Raw genomic sequence first — 19,897 nt, 5'->3', positions numbered from 1 at the left:
CATGGATTTCATAATTAAATAAAACCTCATGAACTATGAGTGTTATCTGCTTGAAGAACTCCTTAGCTGCTTCTTTAAGGTCTTTGCATTATAGCCAGGCTAATCTTTGCCACCTGGGAAATTGACATTGGCTAGCTAGCATGGAGTTGAGCCATATCCATCTGCATAAGCTAGTGTCCATCATATCCTACTCTACAACAGGTAGATGGAACAGAATAGATAAATATTGATGAAGGGGGCAGAAATAGGTGCTAGATGCCCCCCTTGCACCCTGGCCAAGCTTTGTGAGGCACTGCAATGGAAGGTAATGGGTGGTTAAGGGACAGTGCCACATACCAGGTCACTAGAAATCGCTGTGTAGGTATTCCACAGACCAGAACAGTTCCTCTGCTCCGTATTGCTTTCCTAAAGCCATGAGAAAGCTATTTGGGGAAATCACCGTATTCACAATATAAAGAGGAAACACAGTTCAACCAAATTTAAGAAACAAATGGCCTCGCAAGATGTTCAGGGACAGTCATTCCCTCTCAAGACCTAATAATCATAAAATCATAGTTCGTAGATCAGGTGAAGACCTAAGCTCATCAGGAAGCCCAAGTGCATAATCAGGTAAGGAGAGAGAAAGGACAGGCACAGGGGATGTAAGGATTCTCCATGGAGGTATAGACACCAAAGAGGCCTTCCCCTGGCCCTGCTGCCCACCTTTCCTGGCCCAGCCCAGCCCCAGATGAGTGGATCTCACCAACATCAAAAGTCTCCTTGTTGCCAGGGAGTAAGCATTAAGAAAACCGTAACAGAAAGTCAGCTAGGAGGCTATTTTTGAGAATGCCTCCAAAAGTTATAAAAGTATGTCTCACTGAAGTTATACCAAAATATAGATGCGACCACAAAAGTCATATCAACATAACTTACATACGCAGTAGCTTGATTCAGTGACAGTCTAAATGGAGAACTATGTAAAACAGAAAGGAAACTCAAATAATTTTATTGATCTCCCTGTGTCACTGTGACAAAGAGTAATGTAATAAGCCTTGATGAATTATCTTCATCCAATTGCTAAAATGAGCTCTTTTATGATTCACATGGAGGTGAAGAATTCAAAAGAAAATTTACAATCAACCACCAGAATGTCTACTTCCACTTTCTAATATTCTTTCAGACAAGCATATCTATCCTGAAAACTAGGGTCAAAGGGGGAATGGTTTAAGCTTCTCTTCACTGAGCAATACCGTTTTGTGTAGGAGCAAACACAGGAACAGAGAAATGATGATAGCTCAGTGGCTCCCAGTCTCTAGTAGGACACCAAGTAATCTGGAAAGTTCGACTATTACCAATACCAGGGGCCCTAGAGTTTCTGATTCAGTGGAGCAAGGATGGTCTTCAGGTGACTCTAATGTACACTCAAATTTGTGAGCCATTCCATGGATACCTATTGTGGCAGTGTTTTATTCACACATATCATGCAATTCTGGAGAACTTCTAATACTCCCCAGGTTAAGGGCCATCTTCATGAGCAAACAACTGAGAGGGAAGGAAAGGAGTAGCTACGGCCTCTTCCCAGTGGAAAATGGGTGGCCCTCATTAGCACCGCCTTCTGGCACCTTGGGATGGAGTTGGATAAGAAATCAAGGTCAACCAAGAACGCACTGTCAGTGTTGTGAGGCAAAATAGCAATCTATGAAATCCAGTAGGTATAGTAAGCAAGAATGTTGGAGATAGTTTATTCCAAACCCTACACTGTAGGATGGATAATTACAGTTGTTCAAGGCACTGGCCAAAGTGGAGGGTGAACAAAACTGAAGACTGAGCTACACAGTTATGTGGCCCACCCAGGTACATGAATGAATTCTCTAACAGCATTCACAAAGAACAGTGAAGAATGGCATTACTCTATTAGCTAAATATGCTGGCTACTCATACCCAGGTCTTGCTATGAAGAACCTCCTGTAGTTGACACCTAAAATCTTGATATTTTTCTGTCTCATCAGGAAGAAAATATTCAGAAATCTGGTTCTTACCTATCTTATAAGATCAATGAATGGGGGTTATAACTATATAAATAATTAATACACAGGATGCTAAAAAACCAGTCAAGGAAGTCACTGTTCCCAACACTCCTCTAAGGGAACCATTCATAAACACATATCTCTGACCATAAAACAGAGGCTTGGTACCTGCTTCCTTTAAGAAGAACAAAATAAAAACAACTCATTCATTGTCATGGGATGTTTTGATGTCCCACCCCTCAACCCACAAATTCATATGCAAAAGCCCTAGTCCCCAGTATCTCAAAATGTGGCTTCATTTGGAGACATGGTCTTTAAAGAAATAATCAAGTAAAAATGATATCCTTAGGATGGGCCCTCATCCAATATGACTGCTGTCTTTTTTTTTTTAAGATTTGTTTATTTATTTGAAAGTCGGAGTTACACAGAGAGAGGAGAGAGAGAGAGAGAGAGAGAGAGAGAGAGAGAGAGAGGTCTTCCATCTGCTGGTTCACTCCCCAATTGGCCGTAAAGGCTGGAGCTGTGCCAATCTGAAGTCAGGAGCCAGGAGCTTCCTCTGGGTCTCCCACTAGGGTGAAGGGGCCCAAGAACTTGGGCCATCTTCTACTGTTTTCCCAGGCCATAGCAGAGAGCTGGATTGGAAGAGGAGCAGCCAGGAGTAGAACCAGCACCCATATGGGATGCTGACGCTTCAGGCTAGGGTATTAACCCGCTGCACCACAGCACTGGCCCCAGGACTGCTGTCTTAAGAGGAAATTTGCGGCCGGCGCCGTGGCTTAACAGGCTAATCCTCCGCCTTGCGGCGCCAGCACACCGGGTTCTAGTTCCGGTTGGGGCACCGGATTCTATCCCGGTTGCCCCTCTTCCAGGCCAGCTCTCTGCTATGGCCCGGGGAAGGCAGTGGAGGATGGCCCAAGTCCTTGGACCCTGCACCCGCATGGGAGACCAGGAGAAGCACCTGGCTCCTGGCCAGCGAGATGTGCCGGCCGCAGCAGCCATTGGAAGGTGAACCAACGGCAAAAAGGAAGACCTTTCTCTTTGTCTCTCTCTCTCACTATCCACTCTGTCCAAAAAAAAGAGGAAATTTGCACACAGACATGACATGTACAGAAGAAGGACCTGTGAAGACAGAGAGAAAAGGTGGCCATTTGCAAGCCAAGGAAAGAGACCCCAGAAGAAACTAATCCTGCAGATACCTTGATCTGAGACTTGCAGCAGCCAGAACGGTAAGGAACAAATCCCTATTGTTTGAGCCACCCAGGCTGTGGTCCTTTGTCATGGCAGCCGTAGCAGATTAATATATTCATCAAACAAATTTTGCCTAACATCAAGAAACAAAATCTTTCTCTGGTTCACAACAATGTGTTAAAGTAGGGGCCAACACTGTGGCATAGCCAGTAAAAGCCACTGCCTACAGTTTCTGTATCCTGTATGGGCGCCGGTTCCAGACCCAGCTGCTCCACTTCTGATCCAGCTCTCGGCTATGGCTTGGGAAAGCAGCAGAAGATGGCTCAAGTGCTTGAGCCCCTGAAACCAAGTGGGAGACCCTGAAGAAACTCCTGGCTCCTGGCTTCAGATTGGTGCAGCTCTGACCATTGCAGCCAATTGGGGAGTCAACCAGTTCATGGAAGACCTCTCTCTGCCTCTCCTTCTCTTTCTGAGTAACTCTGACTTTCAAATAAGTAAATCTTTAAAAAAATGTTAAAATATTTCCATAAGAGAAATTTCAGACATGGGGATACTCAATGCAGAGCAGAGCAAGGCCTAAATCAACTCATGTGAAGTTTATTATGCAGATCAACTTAATAGACTACAGGAGGGAGGGGGCTGGCATTATGGCACAGCAGGTTAAGACACTGGCATCCTGTATTGGTTCAAGTCCCAGCTGCTCTGCTTCCAATTCTGCTAATGTGCCTGGAAAGGCAGGAGATGCTGGCACAAGTGCTTAGGCCCCTGCCAGCCTTCATGTGAGATTTGGGTGGAATCCTAGGCTCCTAGCCATTGTGGCCACTTGGAAAGTGGACCAGTGGATAGAATATGGAAGATGTGTGTGTGTGTGTGTGTGTGTGACTCTACCTTTCAAATAAATAAATCAATCTTTGAAAAGGAGAGAGACTACAGGGGAGAAACATCCTAAAGAAGTGGTACACACACAGTTGCTTATGGCATTCAGCTATTTGTAAAGCAAAAAAGATGCTGTCCCCAAGAAGCATGCTCCAAATGAGAACCTTCAAACAACACCCTAGTTGTGAACTTCAGATTCTGAAAATAAATATACATATCCTATGTCCTGACTTCATAGCACTTTAAAACGTGCCAAGAGAAAATGCTGATATAAGTCAGAAGATCCACCCATTGGTCCTTAATGAGCCTTTGTGTAGGGCTTATATGAAACTCATGTCCTTGTGACAACTGGAAGGTACCCCTTCCCCTAAGTGGATGTAGACCTTCCCCAGGGCATATGGCCTAGTGAGCGGGGGATGGATGGACTTCCAGCTCCTGGAATCCTTGATAAGATCACAACATTTGCTGTCCCCTGTGTTTGTCCTGCACACACATTTCTCAATCATCTTATCCAGTCCCATGTGCCCAGACATCCCACCACCACAGGCATGTGGGGACCAGGAAACTGCACAGGCACTGAGTCACAGGAATTTAGCAGTGGCTTTCTAGAACCCACCATAGGAACATAGCCACTAAAGGATTACCACTTTCCCCAGTAGGCTGATTCACACCCATAAATAATAATTTTACCCAACTGATAAACTCATTATTCTGCTCTGTTTCTTGATTTTAACAATGACACATCTAAGAAGGATACATTGTTCTTTGGACTTCTAAAAGTTATAGGCTACAATAAAAACTGTCTTAAAGTACTTAAAAAGTGGGTGTGTGGTTTTTTTTTTTTTTTGCCTTGCTTCTCATAAAGTTAATTTAAAAAATAAATAGGGGCAGGTGTATGGTGCAGTGGTTAAGACACCAGTCAGGATGCCTGCATCCCATAATGGGAATATCTGGGTTTGAGTTCTTCCTTCAATTTCAATTCAGCTCCTATTTATGACACTCTGAGAGGCAGCAGGTGATGGCTCAAATATTTGTGTCACTGCCACTCATGTGGGAGACCCAGGTTGAGTTCCCAGCTTCAGGCTTTGGCTGGCCCAGCCCTGAGAGTGAACCAACAGACGGGGGATCTCTGTGTGTCTGTCTCTGTTTCTGTGTGTGTGTGTGTGTGTATGTCTATTTTGAAATAAATGTAAACAAAACAAAACTTGTGTTGAGGCTCCAGCACTGTGGCGTAGTGGGTTAAACCACCACCTGCAGCACCAGTATCCCAGAAGCTTCTTCCAGGTCTCCCTGATTTCCAGGTGGAATAGGGAGATGGATCAGAAATGGAGTAGCCAGGACTTGAACTGGTGCCCATGTAGAATGCTGGCACTGCAGGCAGCAGCTTAACCCATTATACCACAGCGCCAGCCCCACTCTGAACATTTTCTTAGGACCTATCCCACAATATAGAGTTGAAGCATGTTAATTGAGATGGATTATAATTGTGAAAGTCACAGGCTAGATGAAATAATAAAAATATATTTTATTTTCTCTTCCCATAAAGCAATAAGAAATGGCTCAAAGCAGGCAGTCTCCACTTTTCAGTGTGTACTCAGTTGGTGCTTCCTGACATTTTCACTCTTCAGTTCCCTAAATCAGAATTTTCTGCCAATGTGCGCACAGAAAGTGGTCCAACATGGGTGGTCAGCACAACTGTGAGTCAGGGTAGCACTAAGAGCATTATGCCTTTGAATGTGTTCTGTAGAAAGACGCTGTAAATCCAAGCAGCTACTCTGTACCTATCACATACATTCTGCTCTACAGCTGACACTAAATAGCACTTGTGATATGCACAACCCAGCATTGGGCAATGTGCAGATGTTAGCCCCGTTATCCCTGTGAGATATCACCGTCGTCATCATCCTCAGTTTTTAGAGGAGGAAACTTGAGATCCAATAGGTTAAAGCAATTTGCCTGAAGTCACATAGTTCATAAATGTGGAGCTGAGATATAAATTCCAAAGCATGAATGAGAATCCTTCTGTGATCTACAGAGCTACACTAGCTTCCTTTCCAAAGCCCCCCAAAAAAGTTTCCAAAATCTTTCATCTTACAGGGTATTCATTCCCAAATTGAGGTTTTATATTTGGAACAATTAATAGCATCTAGTTAGTTTTCAAATTAATATTTTTGCACATTAATCCACCTACATATGGATTGACACATGACAATATTTTTACTAATATAACCTATTTGTTTTACCACTCTAATTTTCCCACATCAGAATTTGTCCAACAATGCATCATTTCAGGTGTTAGAACACTCACAATCAAGCAGGAAGTCACCACAACTTTCCAAAAATCCACAAAATTATTAACTATCTGAAATAAAAAAGCGCAGATACCTGGAGATGGGCGTTTACAGTCAGGTGCATAGAAGTGATAACAGGAAACAACCGTAGTTGAGCTTCCTAAGAGAGAAGCTCAATTACCTATACAAGTTTTTCCACTCTGATCTCTATTAGTATTTACAAACTGAAACAGCTGTTTCTTACATCTGATTTGGCTTTGGCCCCGGAATGTGAAGCAAATGTTCAGCTAGAAAATGTAGAAGAAATTTATATAGAAAAAAAGTGACAAGGAATAAATTCTGAATCTGATTTGAAAACCTATATGACTTTAAATAATGTCTATTAATAACTAGTCCAATGAGTATTATCTAAAAGCAGAAATTGGGACAAATATTTACCACAATGGTTCAGATGCTGCTTGGGATTCCACATCTCATACTTAAGTGCATTGATTTAAGCCCCAGTTCTGCTTCCCATCCAGATTCCTGCTAATGCACATCTTGGGAGGTAGCAGGTAATGGCTCATGTATTTGGGTCCCCAACACCCACGTAAGAGACCTGGATGGAATTCCAGGCTCCTGGCTTGAGCCTAGCCCAGGACTAGCTGTTGTGGGCATTTGGGAAGTGAATGAATGGATGGAAGATCTGTTGCTGCCTCCATTTCTCTTTGTCTCCCTGACTGTCAAATAAATTGAAATAAATTATTTTTAAGGGAAAAATCAGCAGAATTTCCCTAATCATCAATGACCTTTTCTTTTTCAACTCACAATACCAGTCAAGAAAAATCCCACAGAGTGTTTATATTAGTTTTTGGTTCCCCTTCCTCTTGGACAATGCCCTTTGCACCATTTCTTCTAATCTTGTTGCCTGGTGACTTCTCTAAAAATCTCCAAGGAAACACGAATTATTGTTTTTTGGTTGACAGTTTTTAATGAGGTGCAGAAATATCTGAGTTACCCAACATCATCAAAGCATGCAACTTTTACAACAACTGAAGTTTCTCCCTTCAAATGTCAAAGACATTCAGTCGTTCTTTTCGGAAATTCTCTTCTAAAATGCACTAATACACTTCAATGCTTCCTTAAAGAGAGGACATTGGACACGATTTAGCCATGGTGCCTGCGGTCATTCTTAACCTCTTTGAACTGTATGGTGATGCAGTTCTGTGTTTTTCTTCCCTCAGGGTTAAAATGTGAAACCCTACCTTGGTTATCTCCATACACTGCCACTGACGGTCTCCTTCCCCTTACAGATCAGAGCAGGCTAACACCACAGATAACCAAAGCATTTGATAACAGGTGGTGGCCAGTGGCTTTGTGGGGTTAGCAACCCCCGAGACCCAGCCTGCTATGTGAAGCAAGGAGGGGAAACTAACATCAGTGACCAACTGAGAGTTCACTATGAACCAGTCAGTGTGCTGCTGATACACAAGCCATCAACAATCTTCACGATATCCTTGGACATAATTTTCTACTCACTAGTAACTGGATCTGAGAAAAGTTAATTCTTTATCCAGTTCATGCAGTGAACAAGAAAGCTGAACTTTAATCTCCTGTCTTTCCAGGACCCACGATCACTCCCCTTCCACTCAACCCTGCACTGAATGTGTGAACAGATGAGGGTGTGTGGTGTTAGCGTTGTTAGGCAGTCATATTCCGCCCTGCCCTGACTTTTCCTTCCTTCTCTGGCTTCTCTTTCCAATTCCATGGGGCATGGAGTTGTTCACCTGGTTGGTGAATTTGGAAGGAGAAATTGTCCTGGTAGCCCGGCCTCTTTGCTCTTTCTCTTGGAAGTGGCTTACAGAGAACCCATGTTCTCCTCTGCTCTGCTTCTGGGGGTGAGGGGAGGTCAGCTCTGGCCAGGGCTGCTAGCGAGGGCAGTCCATGCAATTCTGGATTTAGGATCGTAAGCACAGTTCTTCACAGACGTAACCCACATCCTCAGACCTTGTCTTTAACAGCAACAAAGGTGACACTTTGGCTCTGACTGCCTTTTGCTTCTAATTTCCCACCTGGTATAGAAATTGGGCAGGAAGGGGCAGACCACTTACTGTGCTCCTTCTTCACTCAATCCAGTATTCATGTTCAGTCAAATCACAGAAGGTGAGAGTGGCTTTCTGCTAATGTACCTGGGAAGGCAGCCGAAGAAGACGGCCCAAGTACTTGGGTGCCTGCCGTCCATGTGGGAGGCCAAGAAGGAGTTCCTGTCTCTTGGCTTCAAGCTGGCCCAGACCTGCCTCCTGCAGCTGTTTTGAGTAGTGAACCAGTAGATGGAAGCTTGCTCTCTCTCTCTCTGTGCCTTTCAAAATAAAACGTTTTTTTTTAAAGATAAGGGTGGAAAAATTATGTCATGATCATCTTGCATACTGTCTTAATTTTAAAAATAAGGAAAGAGAATTTCATTGCATTTAAGTAATCTACAAGTAAAGATGGAAAGAAAGTTATTAGTAAGGATGGAAAAACTCACAGAATACACACTTCCATTTGTCAAATAAAATTTTAATATGTAAAGTATTTTCATGAGAATGGCATATACATAAGGGTGCTTCAAGAACATATTAAAATATAATTAAAATATAAAAATTATAAAAAACATAAAAATATAAAAATTATAAAATATAAAAATTATAAAAATTTTTGAAGCCTATGCCTACAAGGTATCTTCAAAAAGTTTGTGGAAAACATGTATCATGAAAAAAAATATGCGTGGATTTCACAGTTTTTGAACCAAGACAATTTTATCTTTTGATTCCATTTTCTGTGACCTTTATGAAATACTCTTGTCTTGACTTTGATAAGTGATCCCCATTACATTTATCATTTTATTACCAGGTAGTATCTGAGGTATAAAGCAGTGAATTCTCAGGTTATTCCCATGAAGCGATCATTATCAGTTTATATCCTACTTTCTCGACCTGGCTTCCTAAGTTTCCCATTCTTTCTTTCTTTATTTTTTTAAAAATATTTATTTATTTATTTGAAAGGCAGAGAGAGAGAGAGAGAGATCTTCCACCTGCTGGTTCACTCCCCAAATGGCTACAACAACCAGGGCTGGGCCAGGCTGAAGCCAGGATCCAGGAGCTTCTTCCTCGTCTCCCATGTGGATGCAAGGGCTCAACCACTTTAGCCACCTTCTGCTACTTTTCCCAGGCCATTAGCAGGGAACTGGATCGGAAGGTGGGGCAGCTGGGACTTGAACTAGAGCCCCTGTGGGATTCTGGCGCTATAGGTCATGGCTTAACCTACTACGCCACTGCTGCGCCCACAGCTGTTGTAACACCTGCGTAGCAAACTTTTGTTACGTCAGGGGTTCACGCTGCAGGGACGAGGCGAGAACCCTGTGGGGTGTGGCCTCGGTGGCTTCTGTGTAGCCCAGGGTTGTAAAGACTTTCGGCTACGTAACAAGAAGTGGAAGACCTAATTACTGCTGGTTAATAAAGCAATGTGTCTCAACATTAATAGTGATTTTGTATTTAGTAGTTATGCCACGTAGTGCGTTAGGATAAGTGCACCATGATTAGAAACAAAGGAGTCAAGTAGTGCCAATAAGCATTTCACAAAAATCAACAAAAAGCACTTTAGACTTTGGCCCACCAGTCATTAGGGCAATTTACGAGGAGGCATTAAACACTGACAAAAAACAGCACACCCTAGACAAGATAAAACAAAGGGAGCTGAGGTGTTAGCTTTAGAAAGCTGAGGTGTGATTTAGGTTCTGGGTTATCAAGTTTAAGCAGCATGGGGATGAGAAAGCTACATTCAATCTTACATAGGTGATATATGGACTTAGGCTAACAAGCACCACCATCTGATAACTCCCCTGTCCCAGGTTCTCCTAATGAGAGGTTAACTAGTAACCTGACCTTTACCTTTTTCTTAAAAGTAGGACTGCGAATCATCACCACAATGTCTCCCTGTGTCTCTTGTAAAGTTAATCATGTAACCCCATTAGCCTTAACAAGTTTTTGTAATCTTGGAATTTCCTTTGTCTTCAGCAATGTAAGCTTCCCTATATAAGCTCTGGTTTTCCCGCCAATAAACTGCAGACAGACAACTGCAGGCAGACAACTGCAGCTACAACATACTCAAAAAGTGTATGTGTCTGTCTGTCATTCCCCTAGCCGATTTCTGTTCCTCCTGTGCTTTCGTCCCCCGTTCTCCCTCGGGTCTGGTGTCTACGCGAGAGCCGGTCCGCGGCAGGTGGCGCCCGAACAGGGACCTGAAGGACAGGTAATCTTTTTCTTTCTTTTTCTTCAGGAATAAGAAACGGCTTTTACCAGGATTCTGCAGATCCGCCAGTGAAGGCTTACTGGTTAAGTGTAAATAATCATTGTAAAGGGGAATCATGGGGCATGCTTTAACCAAAAATGAAAAAATGCTAATTGTCATGCTACAAAAAATGCTAATTCTTTTGTGTCAGGATTTAATTCGGCCTATTAGAAAGACAGGAGCTATTCAAGATTATGTAAAAGCATGTTTAGATGCCTCACCAGCTATAGTCCAGGGAATGGCCTATGCTGCAGCAATGAAAGGTCAGAAGTTTAGTGCATATGTTAAGAAAACATACGGAGGAGGCGCCAAATCATCATCCATGGATGTTTGCTATAATTGTGGCCAACCAGGGCATATGCAGAGGGAATGCAAACATTCAAAAGAAGGCTCAAAGAAGCAAGGGCCGCCGGGGCTGTGTCCTCGGTGTAAGAAGGGAAAACATTGGAAAAATGAGTGTAAATCCAAGTTCCATAAAGATGGGACTCCTTTAAATAAGGAAAAAGAGAAACAGGAGGAAACAAAAAACTAGATGAGGGGCGGTCTCCTAGCCCCACTCCAAAGGGAGAGGAGTCAGCAGGGCAGAAACATCAATTAAACCCTGAAGCCCCGGAATTTACGGTGCATGATTTGCCTAGGGCAACACCGGGTAGTGCAGGGCTGGATTTAGCTAGCTCAAAAGACATTATAGTGTCTAAGTGGGACGGAGTAACTTTAGTGCCCACTAATGTAAAAGGAACTTTGTTGCCTCAGACAGTCGGATTAATAATTGGCAGAAGTTCAAATTATGCAAAAAATTTTGAAGTGCTTCCTGGTGTCTTAGACGCGGACACTGAAGCAGACATAAAGATAATGATCAGACCTTTAAAAGAGACAATTCAAATTCACAAAGGACAAAGGATAGCTCAATTATTATTATTACCTTATATAAACCTGCCAAACAAAATTTTACAAAAAAAACAGGGGCCAAGGCCAGTTTGGCAGCACTGATGAGGGTGTATTTTTAATGCAAGATCTTGGCCAGCGTCCATTCAAAGTTGTGTCTCTCAATGGCAAAAGATTTAAAGGGCTCCTTGACACCGGAGCAGATAGAACATGTATAGCTTCCTCGGATTGGCCTTCAGCTTGGCCAGTGCATAGGACAGGTTCATCATTGTTAGGCTTGGGGACAGCTAATGGTGTCCTGCAAAGTTCAGCAATGTTAAAATGGACTTGTGAAGGTAAGGAAGGTTATATACAGCCTTATGTTCTTCCCTCTTTACCATTTACACTATGGGGAAGAGATTTCTTGGACGCAATGGAAGTTAGGTTGGTAACAGCAGATAATTTAAATGAACAGCATTTTTCATAGGGGCCACTGCAGAAAATCTTTTTGCAGATAAAATTCAGTGGCTGACTCAAGAACCTGTGTGGGTGAGTCAGTGGCCCCTTACGGAAGAGAAAATACAGGCTCTTGAGCAGCTAGTACAAGAACAACTAGAAAAAGGGCATTTAGTAGAATCAAAAAGTCCTTGGAATACACCAGTATTTGTTATAAAGAAAAAATCAGGTAAATGGAGGCTCTTACAAGATTTAAGAGCCGTTAATGCAGTTATGAGGGACATGGGTCCTCTGCAACCTGGACTGCCATCTCCGGTTGCTGTTCCTAAAGGATGGAAAGTCATTATTATAGATCTACAAGATTGTTTCTTTACCATAAAATTGGATCCTGCAGATTGTGAGCATTTTGCTTTCAGTGTGCCATCATCAAATTTTAAGCAACCTTATAGAAGGTATCAGTGGGTCACTTTACCACAAGGGATGAAAAATTCTCCTACATTATGTCAGAAATTTGTAGACAAGGCTATGCAAGTTATAAGGAAAAAATATGCTACTGCATATATAATTCATTATATGGATGATATATTATTGGCTCATGAAAATTCTGCTATATTAGATAATTTGTTGTATGATACTATTCAAACTTTAACTGCTCATGGCTTGGTTATTGCTCCTGATAAAGTGCAGAGAGATCGACCTCTAAATTATTTGGGTCAAATTATAAAGGATGATTATATTATTTCACAAAAAGTTACAATAAGAAGGGATAGGTTAAAGACATTAAATGATTATCAAAAATTATTAGGAGACATTAATTGGTTAAGACCTCATTTAAAAATAACCACAGGGGAATTGAGTCCCTTATATTCTATCTTGCATGGGGATTCAGATCCAAAGTCACTTAGAATTATGACCCCGGAAGCTTTACAGGCTTTACAGTTAGTTGAAGAGGCATTATCAAAAGCAAGAGTGCATCAGGTAAATTATACTAAGCCATGGAGTCTGTTAATATTTTCCACAGCTTATACGCCTACAGCTTGCCTATGGCAGGAGGGAGTCTTGGAATGGCTTCACTTGCCTCATACACAGACAAAAATGCTTGCAGATTATCCTTATTTATGTGCCTTATTAATTACCAAAGGTAGAGCTCGCTCTAAAGAATTGTTTGGTAAAGAGCCAGCCACTATTGTCACACCATACAATAAAAGTCAAGTAGAGGAGCTAATGCAAAATAATGAAGATTGGGTCATAGCGCTGCAAAACTATGCAGGGCAAATAAAATATCATTATCCAAAACATCCTATTATAGAATTTGCAAGACATGTGGAATTGGTATTTCCAGTCTGGTTTTCGCCACAACCCTTAGCTAAAGCTCAAAATATTTTTACTGATGGGTCATCTTCAGGTTGTGCTGTGGTTTATTCTAAAGAGCACGGTGTGTATGTTAAAAGTGGTGAAAAAACCTCTGCCCAGCAGGCGGAAATTAAAGCAGTCATTTTGGCCTTTACAAAATTTCCACAACCATTTAACCTTTATTCAGATTCTAAATATGTGGTTAATTTATTTCCGGCTCTAGAGACAGCTCTCTTATCAGGAAAATCACCCATTCTTACTTTATTAAGACAATTACAAAAGTTAATCAGGGAAAGAACGGCAAAGTTTTACATAGCACATATAAGGGGCCACAGTAAATTGCCCGGGCCTCTGGCACAAGGAAATGCCATAGCAGATATGCATACCAAGTCTATTGTAGCTACAGTGCAGGAGGCATTAAATAGTCATAACATTCATCACCAAAATGCAGCCTCTTTGCGAAAAATGTTCTCTATTACTAGAGAACAGGCAAGACAGATTGTAAAACAATGTACTCATTGTCCCCCCGTATATCATCCTCCAAAGATGGGTGTAAATCCCCGAGGTTTAAAAGCTAACATTATTTGGCAGATGGATGTAACTCATGTGTCTTCTTTTGGTAAGTTGGGATATGTGCATGTGACTGTTGACACTTTTTCTCATTTTGTGCATGCTTCTGCTAGAACGGGAGAAGCAGTAAAAGATGTTATTCAACATCTAATTCAGTGTTTTCAAATTATGGGCATTCCTTCTCAAATAAAAACTGATAATGGACCAGCTTATATCTCTAAAGCATTTGCAAATTTTTGTGCCCAATGGCACATAACTCATATTACAGGAATTCCTTATAATCCTCAAGGACAGGCAATCATTGAAAGAGCTCATCAAACATTAAAATTACAATTGGAGCGTCTTCAAACTGCAAATTCTTATTTTTCACCTCATCATGTACTGTCTCATTCATTGTTTGTTTTAAATCATTTAAATGCTGATGAAAAGGGCCTTACAGCAGCCCTACGACACTGGGACAGGGAGGTTTATAAGACCCCCCTGCCCAAAGTACTCTGGAAAGACCTCTTAACAGGAATGTGGAAAGGTCCGGATGTGCTAATCACCTCGGGAAGAGGCTATGCTTGTGTTTTTCCACAGGATGCCGACTCTCCTGTCTGGATCCCAGATAGGCTCATCAGGGAGGCCCCCGGCACAGCGCCGCAAGCAGCGACGCTGGAAAAAGCAAAAAAAAACATGAAACATCAGATAAAAAAATTGGAAATAGTCCAGCAGAGGCAGAAAATCACTTGGACGATGATCCGTCATCTAGCTCGACAAGCCAAGGAACTTCTCGCTGAACAAAAGAAGCCTCGTACAACCTCTTATCTTTTTGTGGCTTTTCTTGCCTTGATTTCAACTCCAAAAACTGAGGGGACTTCATATTGGGCTTATGTTCCTAATCCTCCCATTGTACAGCCTGTGGGGTGGTTGGATAGGAAACCCGTAAAAGTGTTAACAAATGATTCATTGCGGTTAGGCGGTATACAGGACTCTAACGCAAGAGTCTCCTCCTCCTCTATAATTTCCTTTGAAGGGAGAGCAGACTCATTGCCAATTTGTCTTACGCTGCAAGGTAAAGCTACTAATGGTTGTCTCACCACGAGCTATAAAACTTTCCTAACTGACAGTCCAGACCACGACAATCCCGGTAAACGGTGGGTCTGGAAAACACAAATTCAAACATTAGGGGCTCAGGCTCCTTATTTCAATGACAGCTTTACACATGTTCCAGAGATTGATCTGCCACTCACGCCATGTGTAAAAAAGTATCAAAACCCAGATAAGACGTGGTTATCGTCTTTAACTAAATTCCCAACCTGGTTATCTTGTGGATTTTCTGTTGCTGCTTGGTATCAACCTGAGGGTGGTAACATAACAATTTGGGACTTTTCTAATTCAAATCCTGGGGATGGAAATTATGAAAAGTACTTAAAAGAAAAGAGTAATAAATTTCATAATTATGCTTATCATAAACCGGGAAAACCTTTACGGCGATGGTTTTCTCCTGGCTTTGTAGAACCTACTTGGTTTGCAACAAAGGATAATGTAACTCGTAAACATACTGATTTATTTCGCTTAACAGCTGCTACAAATATGTTGTTAGAAAAACAACCCAATCAAACTTTTTCACAGCCTATTACGGTTAAAGCATGTGTAGCTTATCCTAGTGCTATCTTGTTAGCTCAAACTGAAGCTGTAAAAATAACAAAAGAAGGTCGCTCATATAAAATTACTTGTGCTGCATGTAAAATGACAAATTGTATTACTTCTACTGAGCCTAAAAATTTTACTACCATACTGTTGGTGCGTAGACCGCCGTTTGTGCTGCTACCTGTTAAATTAGGAGAAGAGAATTGGTATGATAATTCTGCTTTACAAGTATTAGATCTGTTAAGTGGGCTTTTACGTCCGAAACGCTTTGTTGCTGCCTTGATCTTAGGAATTACTACTTTAATTACTATTATCACTACTTTTGCGATTGCAACTACTGCTTTAGTTCAGGAAATTCAAACTGCTCACTATGTCAATACATTAAATAAAAATATTACCATGGCATTAATTACACAAGAGGCAATAGATCAGAAATTAAAAGCAAAAATAAATGTGTTAGAGGAAGTAGTCTTGGCTTTGGGACAGGATGTTGCTAATCTGCAAACAATGTTTTATGCTCGTTGTCATAGTAATTTTAAGTCAATCTGTGTTACTCCGCTACCATACAATACTTCAGAACCTTGGAAAAAAATAAAAGCACACTTACAGGGTGTATGGCATGATAATGAGGTTACACATGATTTACATGCTTTGCAAAAGGAGATAGCTGCCGTTAGTCAATCTAGGTTGCAAATAGGGGATTTACAGAGTATAGCTGCAAGCTTAGAAGCAGGAATCAGAAACTTAAACCCCATAACTTGGAAAAACTACCTCATAAATATGGGAATAGTGGCATTAGTAATTTTGCTAATAATTCTTTTTCCTCCTGGAATCTTAAAGCTTCTATTCAGCTCATTGCAAGATGTCCAGCAGGAGGTCTTTGAACTTCGTCTTAAAAATTAAAAAAAGGGGGAGCTGCTGCGCCCACAGCTGTTGTAACACCTGCGTAGCAAACTTTTGTTACGTCAGGGGTTCACGCTGCAGGGACGAGGCGAGAACCCTGTGGGGTGTGGCCTCGGTGGCTTCTGTGTAGCCCAGGGTTGTAAAGACTTTCGGCTACGTAACAAGAAGTGGAAGACCTAATTACTGCTGGTTAATAAAGCAATGTGTCTCAACATTAATAGTGATTTTGTATTTAGTAGTTATGCCACGTAGTGCGTTAGGATAAGTGCACCATGATTAGAAACAAAGGAGTCAAGTAGTGCCAATAAGCATTTCACAAAAATCAACAAAAAGCACTTTAGACTTTGGCCCACCAGTCATTAGGGCAATTTACGAGGAGGCATTAAACACTGACAAAAAACAGCACACCCTAGACAAGATAAAACAAAGGGAGCTGAGGTGTTAGCTTTAGAAAGCTGAGGTGTGATTTAGGTTCTGGGTTATCAAGTTTAAGCAGCATGGGGATGAGAAAGCTACATTCAATCTTACATAGGTGATATATGGACTTAGGCTAACAAGCACCACCATCTGATAACTCCCCTGTCCCAGGTTCTCCTAATGAGAGGTTAACTAGTAACCTGACCTTTACCTTTTTCTTAAAAGTAGGACTGCGAATCATCACCACAATGTCTCCCTGTGTCTCTTGTAAAGTTAATCATGTAACCCCATTAGCCTTAACAAGTTTTTGTAATCTTGGAATTTCCTTTGTCTTCAGCAATGTAAGCTTCCCTATATAAGCTCTGGTTTTCCCGCCAATAAACTGCAGGCAGACAACTGCAGGCAGACAACTGCAGGCAGACGACTGCAGCAACAACATACTCAAAAAGTGTGTGTGTCTGTCTGTCATTTCCCCTCGCCGATTTCTATTTCTCCTGTGCTTTCGGCCCTCGTTCCCCTCGGGTCTGGTGGCTACGCGAGAGCCGGTCCGCGGCACGCCACAACACTGGCCCATCCTCTTTCTTTCTTCCCCACACTTGTGCATACTCTTTGTGAAGAGCTGCAAAACAAACAAAAAAATTACTAGACATTCTTTGTAGCTTCTCTGATCAACAGCAAGAGGTACAGACTATTTCTTAATTCCTCAAATCTGAATGTGGCCTTGAGACTGGCACTTACTTTGGCCCAGAAATATTAGCAAATGTGATGCAAGCAGAAGTTGAAAGCATTGTGCAAAAGGGCTTGTTACTGGAAACCCTGATCCAACGCTATGAAGAAGGCTGGTCTTTTATGCAGAAGGATGAGACACAGCCATACTAACAATCCAAGCCAAGCACAGCCCCCAGCTAACTCAGCAAATGACTGAGCATCAGTGAGCCCAGGAGAGACCAACAGAAGACCGCTCAGCAACTCAAGACAATTGTGAGAAAGAACACATCATTGTTTATTAAGCCACTACAGGTGTAGCAGTTTCCCCTGCAGTGAAATGGGTACTGGCGGCAGCATACTGCCCTAGCACCTTAAACATCCAGTGAAAAGCAGTAAGGTTGCTGTCAACAACAACTGGGGGCAGGGAGGTGAGAAGTCAGCCATTAAGGGAGGCTGGAAAAGTGGTACAGAAACTACTAGAGCAGTCAGGGGAAAGGCGACCGATATCATGGAGTGGCAATGTGGTTGCCGGTGGCAGTGAGTGACTGAAAATACACATAATGAATTTTGGCTCGAGTTGTAAGGATCCCAGACAGAATGTTGGAAGTGTTCATTGAGTGCTTTTAGCTACATATAACCTTTTGTCAGAAGGAGATGAGATAAAATTGAATTATCCAGTTCACAAGCATAATCTGCAGAAAACAGGAGTCGGAACTCCTAAGATGGAGCTGGGGACAAAGAACATCTTTACCTCTGCAGACCCTTTAGCTGGAAAAAAATTCTAAAAACAAAAAATGGTCTCTGAGTAAGACTTTTGTAAAATTGACTGTGGTGCCTAGTAGTCTCCCTTGGCTAGACAAAAGGGGATCTAAGACACTTAAGCGTGTTGTCTCTTAGCAGTCTGACACCCAGCCCCAGCAGAGAGAGGTCTGACTTGTAAGAAATTATTGGTGTGGGCTTTAGGGCATGGACCCTAATTGGATTCATAAGAAATCCACCAAGTTTTTAGAGAGGGTTTTATCAACATGCACAAAAGCTTAGCCAAAATGAAACAGGTCTTCTGGCTCCTTAGCTTTCTATAGGCAGGAATTGGATCAAAGAAACAATTTAGAAGCAAAAATAAGCCATCTGTTATGGAAAAAGAGCTTCACGGGCTAGAGAGCTATAAACCAGCAGACTACCTCTGAGGAGCAGAACTGGGTCCTAATCGAATATCTTTGCTGGGCCCAGGAGCAAGAGGAGTCAGCAACATGTACCTGGACAGCACTGTCATAGACCAGCAGTTGCCACTCATCCTCCTCACAGCTTTTCCTTCCAAATGGAGTGTCTGTCCTGGTTATCTTTTCCCGTCTCATCATCCTGTGTTGGGTGTCCATGGAAGAGAGACCTACTTTTTAGTTCACTGCCTCAACATTCAGAGGACCTGCATCTGAACAGCTGTATAGGAGAGGTTTCGTCTGTACCTCTGTCTGTTGTAGGCCAGGGGTAGCACCCTGTCTTAGAGGTTAAGTCATCACGGGATGAGGTCTTGAAAGTTCAAGGATGGGACTGATCTTATTTTTTTGGTAGAGAAACATGAGTAATTTTGCCAGAGGCAGATTATACTTGGTACAATAAGTAGTCATGAGTGTTCGGCAGTACAGCAGCCCACACTAATCCAACAAGATATTTAACAAGATGTCATGGCTGCTGTGGGTGGTACTGAACCCTATATACTATATACTATGTTTGTTCCTATACTTGCATATATTTATGATTGCATTTAACTTGTACATTAGGCACACTAAGACATTATTACAGTAAAAGTATTTTAAACATGTGTTTTCTATTTTTGGAATTTCCTTTTAATATATTGATTGCAGTTGATTAAAGATAACTGAAAAACTGCATGAAAAGCAAAATTGCAGCTAATTGTACCTCCCATCAAGAAGTGGTGTCAGTTTCTCTGCCCTTTGAATCCGGACTTGGTCATGAGACTTGTTTTGACCAAGAGGACAGAAGAAAACATGATGTAAGCAAGGCTTGGCTAGCAGTAACCCATGGGGCTTCCCCTCTCTTACCTCTGGGAACACTGACCCCACTTGGATTAGCCTCCTGGAAGATGAGGACCACAGGGGAGGAGAGGCCCACCCTGCTGCTGGCCACCATCGCAGCTGCTGAGCTCACTCACCAAGTGACTGCACCTGCAAGAGCCAGGAGGGACAGTGGAAGAACTACCCAGGATTACTGTCTGCCCTGTACTAGTCTGGCTTTTTCTTTTTTTAAATAAAGCATTGATTTTCCTAATGTATAATTCTCTCTATATTAATCAGTTGACACTCCACA

The 19,897-nt window shown here is 42.0% G+C and overlaps 1 protein-coding gene across 8 annotated transcripts in view; it reads right to left on the bottom strand.

Moving 5' to 3' along the window:
- STX11 (syntaxin 11) overlaps positions 1-19,897 on the bottom strand; it is a 58,420-nt gene that overhangs the window by 11,232 nt on the left and 27,291 nt on the right. For 2 of the 8 annotated variants that reach the window (XM_062186871.1, XM_062186872.1), the window contains exon 2: positions 8,530-8,699. The exons of 4 other annotated variants lie outside the window; for them this stretch is intronic. Coding sequence is in view for 1 of the 4 variants with exons in the window: in XM_062186868.1 (XP_062042852.1) it covers positions 19,633-19,720 (88 nt within the window). In the remaining 3 variants the exon portion in view is untranslated. Of the gene's footprint in view, positions 1-8,451; positions 8,700-19,632; positions 19,756-19,897 lie in introns of those variants that run through there. 2 more of the 8 variants (XM_062186868.1, XM_062186873.1) reach the window with 2 other exon arrangements.

The sequence above is a fragment of the Lepus europaeus genome, chromosome 3 (assembly GCF_033115175.1).
Source record: "Lepus europaeus isolate LE1 chromosome 3, mLepTim1.pri, whole genome shotgun sequence".
NCBI lineage: Eukaryota > Metazoa > Chordata > Mammalia > Lagomorpha > Leporidae > Lepus > Lepus europaeus.
This window is presented reverse-complemented; position numbering and strand designations above follow the sequence as displayed.